At 57.7% G+C, this 17197-nt stretch overlaps 1 protein-coding gene across 3 annotated transcripts; it reads left to right on the plus strand.

The window, feature by feature from the left end:
- Window positions 1-362: 362 nt before the first annotated feature.
- COL9A2 (collagen type IX alpha 2 chain) lies at window positions 363-17197 on the plus strand. 3 transcript variants are annotated; one of them, XM_054493180.2, is made up of 32 exons: window positions 363-540; window positions 1999-2073; window positions 3262-3297; window positions 3382-3444; window positions 4877-4930; window positions 5052-5087; window positions 5182-5205; window positions 5553-5606; window positions 5953-6006; window positions 6121-6168; window positions 6360-6416; window positions 6500-6553; window positions 6879-6932; window positions 7329-7382; window positions 7482-7535; window positions 7653-7706; window positions 9441-9494; window positions 9930-9983; window positions 10198-10251; window positions 11495-11539; window positions 11906-11959; window positions 12829-12882; window positions 13153-13206; window positions 13291-13362; window positions 13583-13618; window positions 13708-13752; window positions 13841-13873; window positions 14055-14201; window positions 14547-14601; window positions 14918-15106; window positions 15839-15916; window positions 16349-17197. In XM_054493180.2, exons 1-32 carry the CDS (start codon window positions 469-471, stop codon window positions 16546-16548), a joined length of 2067 nt encoding a protein of 688 aa, XP_054349155.1. In that variant the 5' UTR covers window positions 363-468; the 3' UTR covers window positions 16549-17197. The 3 variants fall into 3 exon arrangements, with proteins under 3 accessions (XP_054349155.1, XP_054349146.1, XP_063521739.1); XM_054493171.2 differs by lacking the exon at window positions 363-540 and adding an exon at window positions 576-1012 and having other exon boundaries at window positions 16349-16835; XM_063665669.1 differs by lacking the exon at window positions 363-540 and adding an exon at window positions 1029-1818 and having other exon boundaries at window positions 16349-16835.

The raw sequence follows: 17197 nt of genomic DNA on the forward strand, positions 1-17197 counted from the left end.
GAGCCCGAGGCACTCTCGGCCTGGGCCCTGGAGAGGACGTGGGGTAAGTGATGGGGCACAGGCTGTGCGTCGGGGGAAGGTGCTGGGGCCTGAAGGTCCCGAGGGGGACCTCAGACGGCCTTATGCCTTCTCACAAAGAAACTGGACAATCATCTCCGTCCCGCACCTCGGTCGCCCCTCGGATTACTAGGCTGAGGCGCTCGGGAAGCCCGGGCAGAGGACAGAGGGTGGACGCAGGAGGCTGGACCGAGCGGGGCGGAGCTGGATGCCTGGCGCCGGCCTCCCTCCCCGCAACCCTGCCGGTCCTCTCAGGTGACAGCTCACGCCGGCCCCCGCCCCGCCCCCCGCATATTCAGGAGCCCTGGCCCACCCCGCCCGCGAACAGCCAGCGCCGGAGGAGCGCCGGGAGACTCTGCCGTCGGTGCGTGCGCGGACCCGCACCCGTCCCCCTTGACCCCGCCGCCCGCCATGGCCGCCGCTGCGGCCGCCCCCCGCAGCCTCCTTGTTCTCCAGGTGCTAGTGCTCGCTCTGGCGCAGATCGTAAGTTTCGCAGCCCCTCCGCTGCCAGGGTCCAGGGTGCCGGGCCTGGAGTCCGGGATGGAGGAGCTCTGCCTGTGTCCCGCGCCTGCTGACACCCCTAGCCCGAGAGGCCACCTGAGGACAGCGCCGCGGGCGGGTCCCCTCGGTGGGTGCATACATGGTGCCCATCGCGGCACCGTGAATGGAGGTGGCTGAGCCGGAGAGTCAGAGGGGACCCATCCCGAGACGCGCGGCCCGGCCTGGGACAGGCAGCGTGGGGCAGGAGCTGGCGCCCTGTCCTGGCAGCCCGGGGAGCCCAGGTGGCGGTGCATACAATGGTGCTCATTCACCCGCTGCGCAGCCTCCGCCCCCGCCGCCTCCCAGGGGGCGCCGGCTCCAACCAGACGCCGCTGTCGCCCCGAGGCGGCCTCTCGGCCCTGCCCGTCAACCCACGTCTCCCTTCCGAGGGCCTCCGGGGGCTGCGGGCGCGCGGGTAGGGCAGAGACCGGGCCCCGTCGGGTGCTGGGTGTGGTTCCGAGCTCGCCTGCGGGGCGCCAGCCTGGCACTTCGCGGCCTGGGGAGGTCGTGGGCACCGGGACCCCTGCCTGGGTCCGAGCTGGCCTCTTAAGAGGGCCGCCTTTTAAGATCTCTGATCTGTTCAGGGATGGGCAGCAGGATGCAGAATCTCCAGCTGTGAGCTCCCCTCATCTTGATATGACTTGTGACCTCCCTGAAACCTCACACCCATCCAGGGGCATTGAATTGCAGGCAAACGGGATCCAGAAAGAGGGTCTGCTTTCTGGGAGGCGCAGGCTCCTCCTGCTCCCCTGCAGCAGTCAGGACTTAGCGGAGGGAGGACCCGGCAGCTGTGCTGCCGAAGGGGCGCTCCGAGTGGGAAGATAGTACCCGCTTCACCTCCCTACACCTCCTTTCTCTGCGCCTCCCCCACTTTCCCGTCGGGTTTTCCCGCACCATGGGGAGAGGAGGAGGCGCTGTCTCTGCCTGTAGTTCACGTAAGAACAATAACCCGAGCCACCGCTCACTGAGGGCGGGCAGCCTGCGAGGCACAACCTTACATTCCATCTCTGATTTATTTGAGCTGTCCACGTCTCCATCTATTCCCCACCTCGACCGCGCAAGGGCAACCTGGCACAGTGGAAGGAGTCGGGCAGATCCAGGGCGGAGTCCTGGCGCCGCCGCCCACTCTCAGTGACCATGGACCCTTCATGTTCTGAGCCAGTTTCTGCGACTGCAAACTGGGGCCCGTAATAGCGCCCGCCTCCCGGTTCTGAGTATTCTGTAAGATAATGAATGCATGTAATGGCACACAGTGCCTGCTATGCAGAAGGTTCTCAATACGTGGGAGTTCGCGGAGGAGGTGCGCCCCTAGGACCCCGCTCCCAGGGTCGCTTGCAGCCCCGGGGACGCCCAGCTTCCTGCACTGTCTGAGGACTGCCCCACCCCGTGTGTGTTTTTCAGAGAGGTCCACCGGGAGAGCGGGGCCCCCCGGGGCCCCCGGGACCGCCGGGAGTGCCTGGATCCGACGGCGTCGACGTAAGTCTCTAACCTGGGACCAGGGCGGGAGGGAGGCAGCGGACAAAGGAGAACTTTGTGAGCGCTGTGGTGGGGGTGGGGACTGGGGTGCCCCTCGTCGCCAGTAGGCGGCGCCGGCCCGCACCACAAGGACGCCGTTTGTTCTGCAAAAACCTCAAACCAGCCCTGACATGCGGAGCCCGTTATAGCCGCCGACGGACAAGGAGCTGCTGTTCAGTCCGCCGGCCGCAGCTCACAGCAAGGCCTCATCCCCCTCCTCTCCTTTCCCCTCCTTGTGGAGTAGGAGGCGCCTCAACCCCTCACCCTGCCTCTGGCACATCTGGGCGCTTCTTCAGGGTCGCTTGGGAGCCTTGGCCAGACCACCGACCAGCTTGGGCCAGACTCCTGTCTCTTCCCTTCGGTTTTCTCTCCCCGATTTAGAATCAGCTGGGCTTGTTCCCTGCAGGGTGAGGGTTAAATACCTCATTCTGAAAGCTCCCGCAGGAGGGCCGCTTGATGTTTACCAGTCTGGACAGACTTCTATTCAACCTGGTGCCCCCACCCCCCAAACACAGGATGCTGGGCCCCCGGCCAGGCCCTGGCTGCTGAGGGCTCTGAAATGCCTGGAGGCCTCTCTGGGGCTGAATTGGACTCCACCGGCCCTGCCTGCCCACCACCAAGGGTCCTTTGTCACTGGAAGGAGGTCCTTCCCTCCCTGGGAACACTGAATTTCCCCCTTGCAGTCCCCCTTGGTCCTTGCCACTGGCTCAGCTTCCCGTTCTCCTGCCCTGCAGTCTGGAATAGAGCTGCTGCCCAACTCGCTCATCCCCCTTCACGTTTCTCCAAAAGCCCTAACCTTCCTCCCACACGTGCCCAAATCCAAGAGGCATCAGCTTGGAGCCCCCCGCCCTGGTAGTGGGTCTCACAGCTGGCACCTCATGACATCAGCACGTCTGTGCCTTCTTGCATGTTGCTGTCACCCTCTCCAACCTGGCCAGGGTTATTCTCCTGCTCCTATGATTTGTTTTTGGTTTTTATTTTTGAGGGAAAGGGGGCTCTTTTCCCAAAGATTGCAAGGCTTAGGGGACCTGGACAGAAGAGAGGAGAGTGAGGAGGAGAGCCTTTGGGAGTGGCCTGCCAGGGCCTGTGTGTGCCCCCTTGAGGTAGCGTGAGCCGTAGTGTGCTGTCTCACCGACTTGTATCTTGCAGGGTGACAAGGGGCCCCCTGGAAAAGCTGGCCCTCCGGTGAGTGCTTTATCCTCTTTGGCCTTTGATCCTTCCTGCTCTTGCCCTCCTCTGGCTCATGTTTGTTCTATCTCTGTTTTCAAGGGACCCAAGGGCGAGCCTGGCAAAGCTGGGCCAGATGGGCCAGACGGGAAGCCCGGGATTGATGTGAGTAGCTGAGTGTCGGGTGGGGTAGGGTGGGGCTCTGCCAATTGACCTCCAGGGCCTGGCTCTGGCATCTTCACTGATCTGTTCAGAGATGGGCAGCAGGATGGAGATTCTCCAGCTGTGAGCCCCCCTCACCTTGATATGACTTGTGACCTTCCTGGAACCTCACACCCACTCTGGGGCATTGATTTGCAGGCAACCGGGGTCCAGAGAGAGGGTCTGCTTTCTGGGAGGTGCAGGCTCCTCCTGCTCCCCCGCAGCAGTCAGGACTTAGTCTCACATTTCTGGCCTCCAAGGGTCAGGCTGAATATGTTGGGTGGGGCTGTCCTCGTGTGCCCTGTCCTTTCCTCTGCTCTTCCCCCAACCCCTGCCCACAGCCCCAGGCACGACTCAGGAGAGAAACATCATTTAGCTGATACCACAGAGCTCCCAGGGGGCCCCCAAAGTCACAGGCTCTTGAACACAGCCAGCCCCAGGGGCATGAGGACATCTGGTGGGGGTTACACTGGGCCAGTCACTGAAAGATGGGAGAAAGGAGAAAGCCCCATGACTTGCCTCTGCCCTGCTGGCTCATGAGGTGTGACCCCAGGGCTGGGACAGTCACCAGGGCCCCTTCAAACTCATCCACACCCTGCAATGATTACAAGGCATATTGCCTTCTACATTGCATCGGTTCTCACATCTACCCAGAGAGGCACCCAGATGAGAAACTAAGGCTCAGAAAAAGTTGCCAATGGCCTGGCATGGTGGCTCATGCCTGTAATCCCAGCACTTTGGGAGGCCGAGGTGGGCAGATTACTTGAGGTCAGGAGTTCAAGACCAGCCTGGCCAACATGGCGAAACCCCATCTCTACTAAAAATACAAAAATTACCCAAGCGTGGTGGCACGTGCCTGTGGTCCTAGCTACTTGGGAGGCTGAGGCACAAGAATCATTTGAACCCAGGAAGCGGGGGTTGCAGTGAGCTGAGATTGCGCCACTGCACTCCAGCCTGAGCAACAGAGTGAGACTGTGTCTCAATTAAAAAAAAAAAAAGAAAGAAAGAAAAAAGAAAGAAAGAAAAAGAAAAGAGAAAGGAAAGAAAAAATGAAAAAGTTGCCAAGGCAGGACATCAAGTAAATGACCAATCTTGACCCATGGCTAGGTCTTCTAGACTCCTGAACCCGGAGGCATGAAGCCTGGGTCTGGCATGAAGCCAAATCTTTGGGCTTTGGTTTCTCATCTTTCAAAAGAAGGGAATTGTTCTGCCTGCCTCCTAGGGTTACTATGGGAACTGGGGAAAAGGAAAGAAAGGGGTCGAGGTTCCTAGGCCTTCATGAGCTATGGCGAAAGGGAGCCTCAGCCCACCCAGGAGGGACCCTTGAACCTGCCCTGCTCTGTGGGTCAGGGAGCAGGTTGGCCCTCATTGATCTTACATTTTCATTCTTCCCCAGGGTTTAACTGGAGCCAAGGGGGAGCCTGGCCCCATGGGGATCCCTGGAGTCAAGGTAAGGGGCCTGCTGGGGCCTCAGCATGGGCAATCTAGGGCCAGCGTTTGGGAGTGGCTGTAGAGAGGAAGTAGGAGCTGGGGAAACCCCAGTCTCTGAGCCTTTCTCGTTGCTCCTGCAGGGCCAGCCCGGGCTTCCTGGTCCTCCTGGCCTTCCGGTGAGTACAACCTGCAAGGGCTTCGAGGGACTCTTGGGGGAGAGGGGACCTGCAGAGGGAGCCATGAAGCCAATTTTCTTTCTTTCTGTTCCAGGGCCCTGGTTTTGCTGGACCTCCTGTAAGTCCTCAGGGATGGGGCAGGATCCCCAGAACTCCCAGGGAAGGAGGGACAACAGAAAGGCTTCGAGGGAATGGCTACCATGGGGAGGAGCCAGCTTGCTGTGATAGTGTCAGGAATAAGTGGACCTGCCAGAGACCCAGGGCCAGCCCACTCTGGGCCTGTCCACTGGCTCTGCAATTCTCTGGTCCTTAAAGCCTCAGTCTGTCAGTCTCTCTGCGGTTGGCAAAAAAAAAAAAAAAAAAAAGTAAAAGTGGAGAAACGGGCTTTGGGTGCCTGTCTCTACCTTCATGCCCAGGGTATCTGACCCTCTGAGGCATCCTGACTGTCAACTCTCTGCTCCCCAGGGGCCGCCTGGACCTGTTGGCCTCCCTGGTGAGATTGGAATCCGAGGCCCCAAGGTGAGCCCCAGCCACCCTCTGTTCACTGCCTCTGGCCTTCTATCTCCAAGCTGGCAAGCTGGGTGGTCTTCTGGAAGTTCCTGGGCCTGCTCCTGGCCACTGGGAAACTCCTCCAGGTCTGGGGCAGAAGCCACTCCTATGAGCCCACCCGGCACTAGGTCTTTTAGGGACGCCAAGGGCTGGCCCCATCCCCTGTCAATCAGGCCTTCATCTCCCAAGATGGTGGATCTCACAAAGTGACCGGGAAGACAGGGTAGAGAGGGCAGCGGCAGGACCTGGAGGAGGGCACTAGGGTAAGCTGGTAAGGGCTGGTCAGGGGTATGATTTGGGCTTCTTTTGCTTCCAGGGGGACCCTGGACCAGATGGACCATCGGGGCCCCCAGGACCCCCTGGGAAACCTGTAAGTGTCCCCAGACCCCCGACATGGCAAAGTGCAGGGGAAGGAGAAGGGTCTTTGAGCAAGCCTGCGGCGGGAAAGGGTCAGGCCAAGCTCCATCTTCATGTCTCCTCTCAGGGTCGCCCGGGAACCATCCAGGGTCTGGAAGGCAGTGCGGATTTCCTGGTGAGAGGCGAGGTCTGGGGCGGGGCTAATGCAGGGGGGCGGGGCCACGGAGATGGGGGTGTCGGGAGAGATGGGGAGGGGCTGCAGTGCAGGGGTTCCACCAGGTGAGGTAGAGGAGAGCACGGGGCTTGGAGAGATGGGGGCGCACTGCCCAGCTGATTACAGGACCCTGTGGGATTTTCTTTTTCCAGTGTCCAACCGACTGTCCACCCGGGATGAAAGGTCCCCCAGGGCTGCAGGGAGTGAAGGTGAGAGCTCCTGGCCTGAATCTTGGGAGGGTGGTGCAGGTGACAGGAGGGGACCTCGTATTGAGCTTTCTCCTTCCCTTCAGGGGCATGCGGGCAAACGCGGGATTCTGGGTGATCCCGGCCGCCAGGGGAAGCCGGTGAGTGCAAGGGCTGAGGGCTGTGGGTCGGGGATACGTGGAGATGTTCCTACAGGGCTCTGTCCCCTTCTTCATCCCTTCCCCTTCCCCTGTGGGTTCTGGGGACAGAGCCTTGAGCTGGGGGCTGGAGGCCTGTGCTCCAGGTCGGCATGTCTCTGGTCATGTCTCCTTGCTTGGCCTTTCTCTATCTGTAACACGGGACTGTAGGGTTTGTAGTAGTCCTTCCTGTCTGCTTGTGCTGGGGAAAAGAGGTGGTATCTTTGCTTGTCTGTATATGTGTCTTTCTATCTGCCTGCCCGTCTGACAGCTCATCCCTGCCCTTTAGGGTCCCAAGGGAGATATGGGTGCCTCTGGAGAGCAAGGCATCCCTGGACCACCGGTAAGGACCACCTTGCCTGAGTGGCCCTCTTCTCCCTCACCCCAGGAGCCCTTCATGGAGTCATTTCCCTGCTCAGGCCTCTAGCTTGTAAAAGAGACACCTGTGTCTAGCTGGGAGCATCTCTGGATGGGGAGAGGGAGGCTGAAACTGTCAGGAATGAGGGACAGGAACCAAAGCTGTCAGCAAGAAGCCCAGGCTGAGGTCCAGGTCTACCACTGTCCCTTTGAGTAATGCAGTGAGTCCCTCCTCATCTCTGAACCTCAATGTCCCATCCACGAGACAGAGACTCTGCTGCCTACCTCAAAAAGGCACTGTAAGATTGAAGGTGGGCATCAGACAAGGTATCATGAAGTGGGCCTTGCAATTGCCGTTGCTGTCATTTTTCTTTCTCAACAGGGTCCCCAGGGTATCAGGGGCTACCCGGGCATGGCAGGTCCCAAGGGAGAGACGGTAAGTGAATCTTGGGGTGTTCTACAAGAGCTTCCAGGAGCTGCCTTCTGGCCCCTGGAGTTCAGCCAGGACTGACCTGCAACCCTTTCCTCTCCCCAGGGCCCTCATGGATATAAAGGCATGGTGGGCGCCGTCGGTGCCACTGGGCCACCGGTAAGCCTGCTTTTGCTCCCCTACCCCCGAGGCTGGAGCTCCTACAGCTACAGCCAGAGTGGGCATGGCTCCCCCTGAGCCTGTGTGACCTGGATTCCTGCTTGTCTTTCTTGCCAGGGTGAGGAAGGTCCTAGGGGACCACCAGGCCGAGCTGGGGAGAAGGGTGACTTGGTGAGTCCTCAGGCACCCATTGTTCAGTCAGGGCCCCTGGGGAGTACTGGGCAGGACAAGGCGCCACCTAAGGCTGTGTGTGTGTGAGTGCGTGAGTGTGTGTGTGTGAGTGTGAATGTGTAGTGTGTGTGTATGTGTGTGTAGTATGTGAGTGTGTAAGGATATCTGTGTGAGTGTGACTATGTAGTGTGTGTGAGTGTGAGTGTGTAGTGTATGTGTGTGTGTGAGTGTAGACTGTGTATATATGAGTGTGTGTGTACAGTGTGTATGTGTGAGGCTGTCTGTGTGTAGTATGTGTATGTGAGTGTGTGAGGATATCTCTGAGTGTGAGTGTTTGTATGTGTGTGTGAGTGAGTGTGAGTGTGTGTGTGTCTGCACAAGTGGGTGACCTGCTGGGGAGGACCATCTGTGCCAAGAGCCCAGTCAGCCCAAATTCAGACTTTAGGAGAAGCCCTGGGATCCAGTCCCATAGTCACTGGGGCCAGACAATGAGATTCCAGCAAATCAGCCATGGGGCTAATGGGATTTGGTCTGGATGCCAGTTCTCTTAACTCTTTTTTTTTTTCTAATTAATAGACCTATTGGGGGAAGCAGTTTTAAGTTTACAGAAAAATGGAGCAGAAAACACAGTTAACTTTTATTATTTTTTAGTTTTTTTAATTATTATTTTCTTTTTAAAATTTAAAAAATTCTTATACTTTTATTTTTCTATTAGACAGCAGAGATCATCTAGTTGTTTTGTTTTGTTTTGTTTGTTTTGTTTTGTTTTTGAGGTGGAGTTTTGTTCTTGTTGCCCAGGCTGGAGTGCAATGGTGGGATCTCGGCTCACTGCAAACTCCGCCTCCCTGGTTCAAGAGATTCTCTTGCCTCAGCCACCCAAGTGGCTGGGATTACAGGCATGCACCACCATGCTCAGCTAATTTTGTATTTTTAGTAGAGACAGGGTTTCACCATGTTAGTCAGGCTGGTCTCGAACTCCTGACCTCAGGTGATCCACTTGCCTCGGCCTCCCAAATTGCTGGGATTACAGGCGTGAGCCAACACGCCCAGCCATATCTACTTTTTTAATGCAATTTTTTAACTATACAGAAAACCAGTGAGAGTGATATAAAGAATCCCCATGTACCTATCACAGGTTCCAATTCAGTTATTAACATTTTGTCATTCTTGTGTCCTCTATCCCCCAACCCCCTCCTTCCTTTGCTTTGCTCTGATGTTTTCAAGTAAATCCTTAACATCCTATCATCTCAACCCTAGATACTTTTGTACATATCTCTAAACAATAAGCACTCATTCTCACATAATCACATTATCACAACTGACAAAATAAACAAGTACTCCCTAACATCATCTAATGGCCAGTCTCTGTTCAGTTTTTCCCTGGTTCTTGTTCAAATCGAGACTCACACAGCATCCACACACTGCATTCGGTTGTTGCGTTCCTTAGGCTGAGTGGAGTGTGGGGCCTTGGCCAAGGTCTCAGTGGATGCTGGCTCCCACCCCTGCTCCGGCTCAGCCCAGCCTGGCCTCCTGGCACTGACTTCTCCTCCCTCCTGCTGGTGCCAGGGCAGGAAGGGTACTCCCAAGGCTCTCTCCTCCGGCCCCTGCACGGTGTGGCCTGTGCCAGAGGAACTCTGGGACCCAGAGGCCACTGTTCTCAGTGGTTCCCCTCTCTGCACAGACAGACAGGGGGCCAACATCCTGAGGGTGACCTGATCTCTCTCCGCTTTGCAGGGCAGCCCAGGTATTCGTGGACCCCAGGGGATCACAGGCCCGAAAGGAGCAACGGTAGGTGCCAGAGGCCTAGGCCCACCAGGACAGAGGCCAGGGCCCAATTGCTTTGTCCAAACCCCCAGAAGAGAAGCCTGGGATGCTAGTCTGAACTCTGCAACTGGTGGGCTGGCTCTGTAACCTCAGGAAATGCGTCCCTTTCTGTGCCTCAGTTTCTTCACCTGTAAACAGGGGTGATGACATAGGGGAGGTCATGGGGAGCTGGCAGCAGTCGGGGACACCACCTTCCACACTAGGGAAGGACTGTGTTCCGTGACCGTCATCCCCTTCCCACTTCAGCTCCCCTCCCCCAGTTGGCCGGTGGGGCTTCCTGGGATGACCAGAGCCACTCCCTCCCTGCACACTGCAGCTGTCGCAGAGGAACAAGGGTGGGTGGCCGGACCCCAGACATCTCCGCATTGTCACTCTCCTTTGAACTTTCCTCCTGAGTAGGGCCCCCCAGGCATCAATGGCAAGGACGGGACCCCAGGCACACCTGGCATGAAGGTAGGAGTGGGGCTGCTGATGGGACTGGGGCAGGGGCAGGGCCTTGAGTCCGACCATGCGGATTCTAGACACCCAGGGCCTGGGGTCCTCAGGTCTGTCGTGGACATGCCCTTTCTTGCCTCTGGATCTCAATTTCCCTACTTGCATCTGGGTAGAAGCCATGGCCCTCTGGCTGGAGCTTTAATTTGTATCTCTGGTTATCTGTCTATCCCAGGGCAGTGCAGGACAGGCGGGACAGCCAGGAAGTCCAGGCCACCAGGGCCTAGCGGTAAGTGTCAGATGGAGCCACAGGGGCTGGCCAGGGGCTAGTGGCTGATGAGGTTAGAATCCACACACACCCGGGGCTCTTGCTCAATCACCACCTCTTGCCTCGTTACCAACTCTGTGACCCCTGGCCTGGCGAAGGCTTCATTACTTGGACAATTACTCTAGCCTTCTCTTTGGCCATTCCAGTCCTCCATGTTGGCTAAATGGGATCTGACCATTTCCGCACTATAGCACCTTGCATGGCTCCCCACCGCCTCCAGGAAAAAGTCATTCAGTCCAGTCCTTCAATAAGTAGTTACTGAGGTCGGGTGCAGTGGCTCATGCCTATCATCCCAGCACTTCAGGAGGCTCAGGCAGGTGGATCACTTGAGGTCAGGAGTTCAAAACCAGCCTGGCCAATGTGGTGACACCCTGTCTCTACTAAAAATACAAAAATTAGCTGGGCGTGGCAGCTCATGCCTGTAATCTCAGCTACTCAGGAGGCTGAGGCAGGAGAATTGCTTGAGCCCAGGAGGTGGAGGTTGCACTGAGCCAAGATTACACCACTGCACTCCAGCCTGGGTAACAGAGCAAGACTCCATCTCAAAAAAAAAAAAAATAGTTATTGAGCATCTGAGGTATACTAAGTGGCAGGTAAACACTTATAAACAGGACAGATGCAATCTTTGTCCTCGTGGCTCATCTTACCACTCAATGACCACCATAATCTGACCCCAACCTGCCCCTCCTGCCATATCAGCAATGGCCCCTCTCTGTCCTTCCCCTTCTCAACAGGCCTTGGCTTTTCTGCCTCCACACCTTTAGGCCTTTGCTGGTCCCTCTGTTTGAAATGCCCTTTCTGGTCTCTTATCGTTCAGGGCCATCTCCATTCCATACCTCCTGGAGTCCAGTCCATGGGAGCCTGCCCTCCCTCCCTGTGGGGGTGCTGAGTGGCCAAACCTGTTTCTGTGCACACATGCAAACTCGTGTTCCTGCGTGCACTCACATGGGTTCAGGCACCTGAGAGCACATACTCATCTCTTCCCCATAGACCCCAGGTCCTGGGAGACAGGCCATTCTCTGTGCCCCACTCCTCTGCCACCACTGTGGGAAAGTACAGTTAAGTTCATGATGCCGTGGCTGGACCTTCTGTTGTTCAGCTCCCACAGGTGGGGGAAATCTGGACTGGGGATGGGAGGCAAAGCAGCAGGTGCATGGGGCTCCCCCATGCCAGGGCAGAAACTGACTTCAACTTCTTTCTGCAGGGTGTGCCAGGTCAGCCTGGGACAAAAGGAGGCCCTGGAGACCAGGTGAGGCGATCCCAAGCTGGGGACAGAATTGATCAAGGAAGTCTGGGGCCAGGAAGATCCAGGCCTCAGCCAAGTCTCAGAGGCTCAGCCAGAACATAAGCCCCTTGGGCCTAACCACCTCCCTCCGGCCACCTCCCACCCATCATGCACTCCTCAGCCTGCCTCAGTGCAGATAGGATGGCATGGCTTTAAATCCAGAGGAGAAACAAACAGGAAAATCAGGAGCCAAGAGAACTGAACCAAGAATACCCTCTCTCCCTCCCCAACTCATTTGGTTCCAGGCTCTGTTTAGGCTTCGTTGGGTTTCCCTGAGGCCAAGGGCCTGACTGGGCCACCCAGACTGACCTGAGAACTGTCTTCCTGCAGGGTGAGCCGGGCCCGCAGGGCCTTCCTGGATTCTCTGGTCCCCCTGGGAAAGAGGTAAATGCCCCCTGCCCTGACACAAGGGTTCCTGCTTTAGGGTGAGGCTGTGGGGTGGAGCCCTAACCTAGGGAGAGCTCTGAGTTAGTCTGGCTCTGCCCTGACCCAATGACCCAGGGAAGCTCTTTCTCCTCCCTGGGCCCGTTTCCCTATGTACATTGCAGGGAGGGTGAGGACTGGCTCTGTTGTGGAGTGTGACTTTCCTAGATGGCCAAGTTGACAGGCTGGGAATCCAACAGGCAGCGTTGTTCGTTCATTTATTCATTGCATAAACATTCACTAAACACTTCCAACTATGAGTCTCCTCCTCACATGGAGGGTATAGTTTAATGGAAGAAATAGACATGAAATAAATGATCACGCCGGGCGTGGTGGCTCACGCCTGTAATCCCAGCACTTTGGGAGGCCGACGCGGGCGGATCACGAGGTGAGGAGATCCAGACCGCGGTGAAACCCCGTCTCTACTAAAAATACAAAAAATTAGCCGGGGGCGGTGGCAGGCACCTGTAGTCCCAGCTACTCCGGAGGCTGAGGCAGAATGGCGTGAACCCGGGAGGCGGAGCTTGCAGTAAGCCGAGATCACACCACTGTATTCCAGCCTGGGCAACAGAGCCAGACTCCATCTCAAAAAAAAAAAAAAAAAAAAAAAAAAAAGAAAGAAAGAAATGATCACATGATAAGTAATTCAAATTGTGTTGGGTCCTTTGAAGGAAAACTACAGGGACCCAAAAGCATGGAACAGGTGGTCTGGGAAACCTTCCCTGATGAAGCAAATTAGCTGAGACCCAAGGGTAGGGAGGGGCTGGCCTGTTGTGGAAGGGTGGGTTCCACCAGGTCAAACGCTTAGCCCCAATTTCTCCTTCCTCCAGGGAGAGCCAGGGCCTCGAGGAGAAATTGGTCCCCAGGGCATCATGGGACAGAAGGTAAGTGCCTGGCACAATGGCCCCTCCCCAGGGGCCTCTGCAGCAGCTGGCACTGCTGGATACAGCACCTGCTCCATGCAGCCCAGCCTGTGAGATGCCTCCCCAGGCAGGGCCTGGGTTTGCTTTGCTGGTCTGCCAAGTGGAGCAAAGGACCCCCTGCCAGTGACAGCAGGAATGGAGGGCACCCTGACCATGCGGTGCCAGGCCTGGGTGCGGGAGGCCACCCCTGCTGAGAGCTGCTGAGGGTGTGACCTTCTCTTTCTATTTCAGGGTGACCAAGGCGAGAGGGGTCCAGTGGGGCAGCCAGGCCCTCAGGGAAGGCAGGTGAGTGCAGGCCAGCTGAGGTGGGCAGGGCGTCATATCCAAGCCCCTCATTCCATTTATTCCTTTGGTTTCTTTTCTCCTCAGGGCCCTAAGGGGGAGCAGGGCCCCCCTGGAATTCCAGGGCCCCAAGGCTTGCCAGGCGTCAAAGGAGACAAGGTGCCAGATGGGGCTGGGAAACACCTGGGAAAGGGGCCCTATAACAGGGGGAGTGGGGTCGGCAGGACTCAGATCCTTCCGGAGCCTCCAAACCTGCGGATCGCAGGGTTCTGGTCTGGTCGGCGAGGCGGATTTGGAAAGATGGCTGTGGCCGAAAGTTAGGTGGGGGACCCCGTGGAGGAGGGAACTCGCCAAACCCCTCACTCCCCGCTTTCTCCAGGGCTCCCCAGGGAAGACCGGGCCCCGCGGCGGAGTGGTGAGTCCCAGCACCCCTGTTCCCAGCCACCCCCAACCCTGCTCCGCCTCCCTGCCGCCACCGCGCCTGACCCGTGGTTCTCTCTGCAGGGTGACCCGGGGGTGGCCGGCCTCCCCGGAGAGAAAGGCGAGAAGGTGAGCGCGCGGCCTGGGGAAGGGCGGGGAGCGGCGGCTGGCCCCGGGGTCCCCACGGCTTCGTGACCGCGGCTCCTTGTGCCTGCAGGGCGAGTCCGGCGAGCCGGGGCCCAAGGGACAGGTGAGTCCTCCCCTCCCGGCGTTCTCCGACTTTCCTGGGCAGCCCTGGGACCTCCACTCTCCTGGCCCCTCCCTTCTCCCGGCCCCACCCCCTTCCTCGACCCCCACCACCCACTCTCACCCGGCTCTCACCCGGCTCTCACCTTCTCACCCGGCTCTGCTCCCACCCCCATCCCCCTCAGCCAGGTGTACGTGGAGAACCCGGCTACCCTGGCCCCAGCGGGGATGCGGGCGCCCCAGGGGTTCAGGGCTACCCTGGTCCCCCCGGACCTCGAGGACTGGCTGGGAACCGAGGCGTGCCAGGACAGCCCGGGAGACAGGGCGTGGAGGTGAGTCGGCCCCAGGGTAGGAGGAGATTCTTCTAGGTAGATCTGTTCTGGGGTGCGGCTTACCCGCCAAAGGCTAGGGGTTCCCAGAGACTCACCGACTTCCCCGAGACTGGTTCCAAGCCCCAGAGTAGACGGGAAGGCTGTGAGTGCAGACTGAGGGATTACCCCGCGACCTTCCCAGGTAAGCCCTTGGCCCTGCCCAGGTACAGTCTGTTCCTCAGCTTGGGAATTAATGACTCTGGACACCAGAGTCTCCTCCATGGCGGCCTCACGCTCAGCCAGGTGGGACAGGAGCGGTGGGCCCTTGTGGCCAGGGGCTTCTTCCTGAAAGGCCTCTGCTTTCAGGGCCGGGATGCCACTGACCAGCACATCGTGGATGTGGCGCTGAAAATGCTGCAAGGTGAGGGGCAGCAACCCCTCCTCACAGTCCGTTCCAGGGCATCGCCGCCCCTCACCCACTCCCGGAGCCTCCACGTGTTCACTTGTCTGAAAATCTGGAGTCCTGGGGGCTCCTTCCAGTCCAGTCTCCGAAGGGTTTCGGGACCTTGAATAAGTCACTCTGGGCCTTTGACTTCCGCAAAACAGAGCCCACGGAAGGTGGTGCTTTTCTGTCTGCAAACCTAGGGGCCAGGGCCCATCAGAATGCTCTGCCTCCCCTAGTGTTACTGCTGACACCCATCTCATAGACTTCCCTCTCCCTCCCTCCCTCCCTCCAGAGCAACTGGCAGAGGTTGCCGTGAGTGCCAAGCGGGAAGCCCTGGGTGCGGTGGGCATGATGGGTCCCCCAGGACCTCCTGGGCCCCCTGGGTACCCAGGCAAGCAGGGACCCCATGGGCACCCTGGCCCTCGGGGCGTTCCTGGCATCGTGGGAGCCGTGGGTCAGATCGGCAACACGGGGCCCAAGGGTGAGTGCTCCTCTGCGGCGGGCATGGGGGCCAGGCAGTGAGGATTTGTCCAGGCCGGCCCTTTCCCCATTCCCTTCTCAGGATGACATACAGACCCTTCCCAGGTTCCTCAGCCACATGGTCCAGGAGACGCTCCTGGGCTCTTTCCCAGTAGCAAACGGATGGCAATGAATGTGCTATGTTATCACTCGGGGTTTCTGGGGTTTGTTTTTGAATGTGCTTAGTGGTACCCCATAAGCATCTTTCCATGTCAATAGAGATGGGGCGGCACACCAGCAGAGCAGTAAAGCAGGCAGGCTGGAGCCACACACGGGTGTGAATCCAGACTCCCCTTTCTCATCGTGGCTCTCAGACGAGTTACCTACTAATTTCCCTGGGCCTTAGGTTTACCATCTGCAAAATGGGGACACTGAAAGTACCAACCTCATGGTGTGGCAGTGAGGACTATGCTTAGAGTAGTTTACATAGAGTTCGTCTTAGTTCACTGAGACACGGTAAATGCTAGATATTGTTATGCTTACTTTCCTGTAATAAAACTGTATTGGTTACATAATTTTCCATCCTTTGTCTGCACCTTCCTTTATTTAACAAGCCCTGTGTGATCATTTCCAACTTTCCTCTATTACAAACTAGCACAAAACAGGAATCATTTCTGTGTGTGAAACATAGCAAAAAATAGAGGAAAAGCATTTTCCAATTCTGAAAAACGAAGATTCCCTTTTTTGTCTACAGGAAAACGTGGAGAGAAGGGTGATCCAGGAGAAGTGGGACGGGGGCACCCCGGGATGCCTGGGCCCCCAGGGATCCCAGGTAAGCCATTGGCCCTGCCCAGCTGCAGTGTGTTCCTCAGCTTGGGAATTAATGACGTGTGGACACTGGGGTCTCCTCCATGGCGGCCTCACACTCAGCCAGCTCAGTCCTTGATTACCCAGCTTCTGCACCCCTTTGGAGCACCCCGGAGTCTCTGGGTGGTTCCAGCTCTGGAAGCTGGGTCTCTCAGGACTTCCCAGGATCCACCACCATCACTTCACAGAGGTGACGGAAGGGATGTTTGCTCCCAAAGCTCACTGATTGGGAGCTGGGGGTAGGGGACAATCACAGAATCTCTACCTCTGGGGCAGAGTCCCTTCTCCTGTGGCGTCTTTGGCCTCATTTTCTCCATCTGAAAAATTTCCCCACCTTCAAAATTCTGGGCCTGAGACAAGAGGTGCCCCTAATGTCTTGACTTTCTCCTGTTCACAGGACTCCCTGGCCGGCCTGGCCAGGCAATCAACGGCAAGGATGGAGATCGAGGGTCCCCAGGGGCTCCAGGAGAGGCAGGTCGACCTGGCCTGCCAGGCCCCGTGGGGCTGCCAGGCTTCTGTGAACCTGCAGCCTGCCTTGGAGCTTCGGCCTATGCCTCTGCCCGCCTTGCAGAGCCTGGATCCATCAAGGGGCCTTGAGCATCAGGCCCAGACAGAGCCCGGCAGGCATCCTGGCGGGAAGGACCAGGTCCCCTCTGGGTGGACATGTACCCATCCCCAACCCAGGAAACCATCTCCCCCAGGACCTTCTGTCTGGGACCCAGGAGTCCTGAGGAAAAGGAATTCTAAAACATGGGGGAAGGGGAGGTAGAGCACTGACGAGTGAAAAAGTGAGGCCAACACACAGGGCAAGTGGTGTCGATGGAGTCGAAGCGCTGAAGGAAGCGGCTTTCCTTCCAGGGAGCATCATTCGGCTGTTACCAAAACAAACATCTTAATCTGCACCATTCTCCACTGGCCATCTTGTCCTCGGGTCAGTGGAACATGGGCACCCCGGGAGGCCTGGGCCCTGCCCAGCTACAGTTCCACCCCTCAGCTTGAGGACTAATGACTGAGGTCTCTGCCAGTTCCTGATCCCATCTCACTCTCTGGACCTACCAGGTGACTGCTGCTGGGTGACTACCCTGAGGCGGCTATACCCTTAAGGCAGCCCCACTACTTCCTTCCCTGCCTCCCAACTCAGTATTTAAACATCATCTCCCTTCTCTGTCTCGCATAACTCCCCACCCATTTCTCCCCAATCCACACAGGCCTTTCTGTAAATAAAAGCTCCCAAGTTGGGTACAAA

The sequence above is a fragment of the Pongo pygmaeus genome, chromosome 1 (assembly GCF_028885625.2).
Source record: "Pongo pygmaeus isolate AG05252 chromosome 1, NHGRI_mPonPyg2-v2.0_pri, whole genome shotgun sequence".
Lineage (NCBI taxonomy): Eukaryota > Metazoa > Chordata > Mammalia > Primates > Hominidae > Pongo > Pongo pygmaeus.

What these genes read in the sequence shown, in the direction of transcription:
- COL9A2 (XM_054493171.2), top strand. Translation starts at nt 722, where the DNA reads ATGGAGGTGGCTGAGCCGGAGAGTCAGAGGGGACCCATCCCGAGACGC. An exon ending in TCGGTGCCACTGGGCCACCG is followed by an intron (nt 7,536 to 7,652) that starts GTAAGCCTGCTT and finishes CTTTCTTGCCAG; the next exon opens with GGTGAGGAAGGTCCTAGGGG. An exon ending in CCGGGCCCCGCGGCGGAGTG is followed by an intron (nt 13,619 to 13,707) that starts GTGAGTCCCAGC and finishes TTCTCTCTGCAG; the next exon opens with GGTGACCCGGGGGTGGCCGG.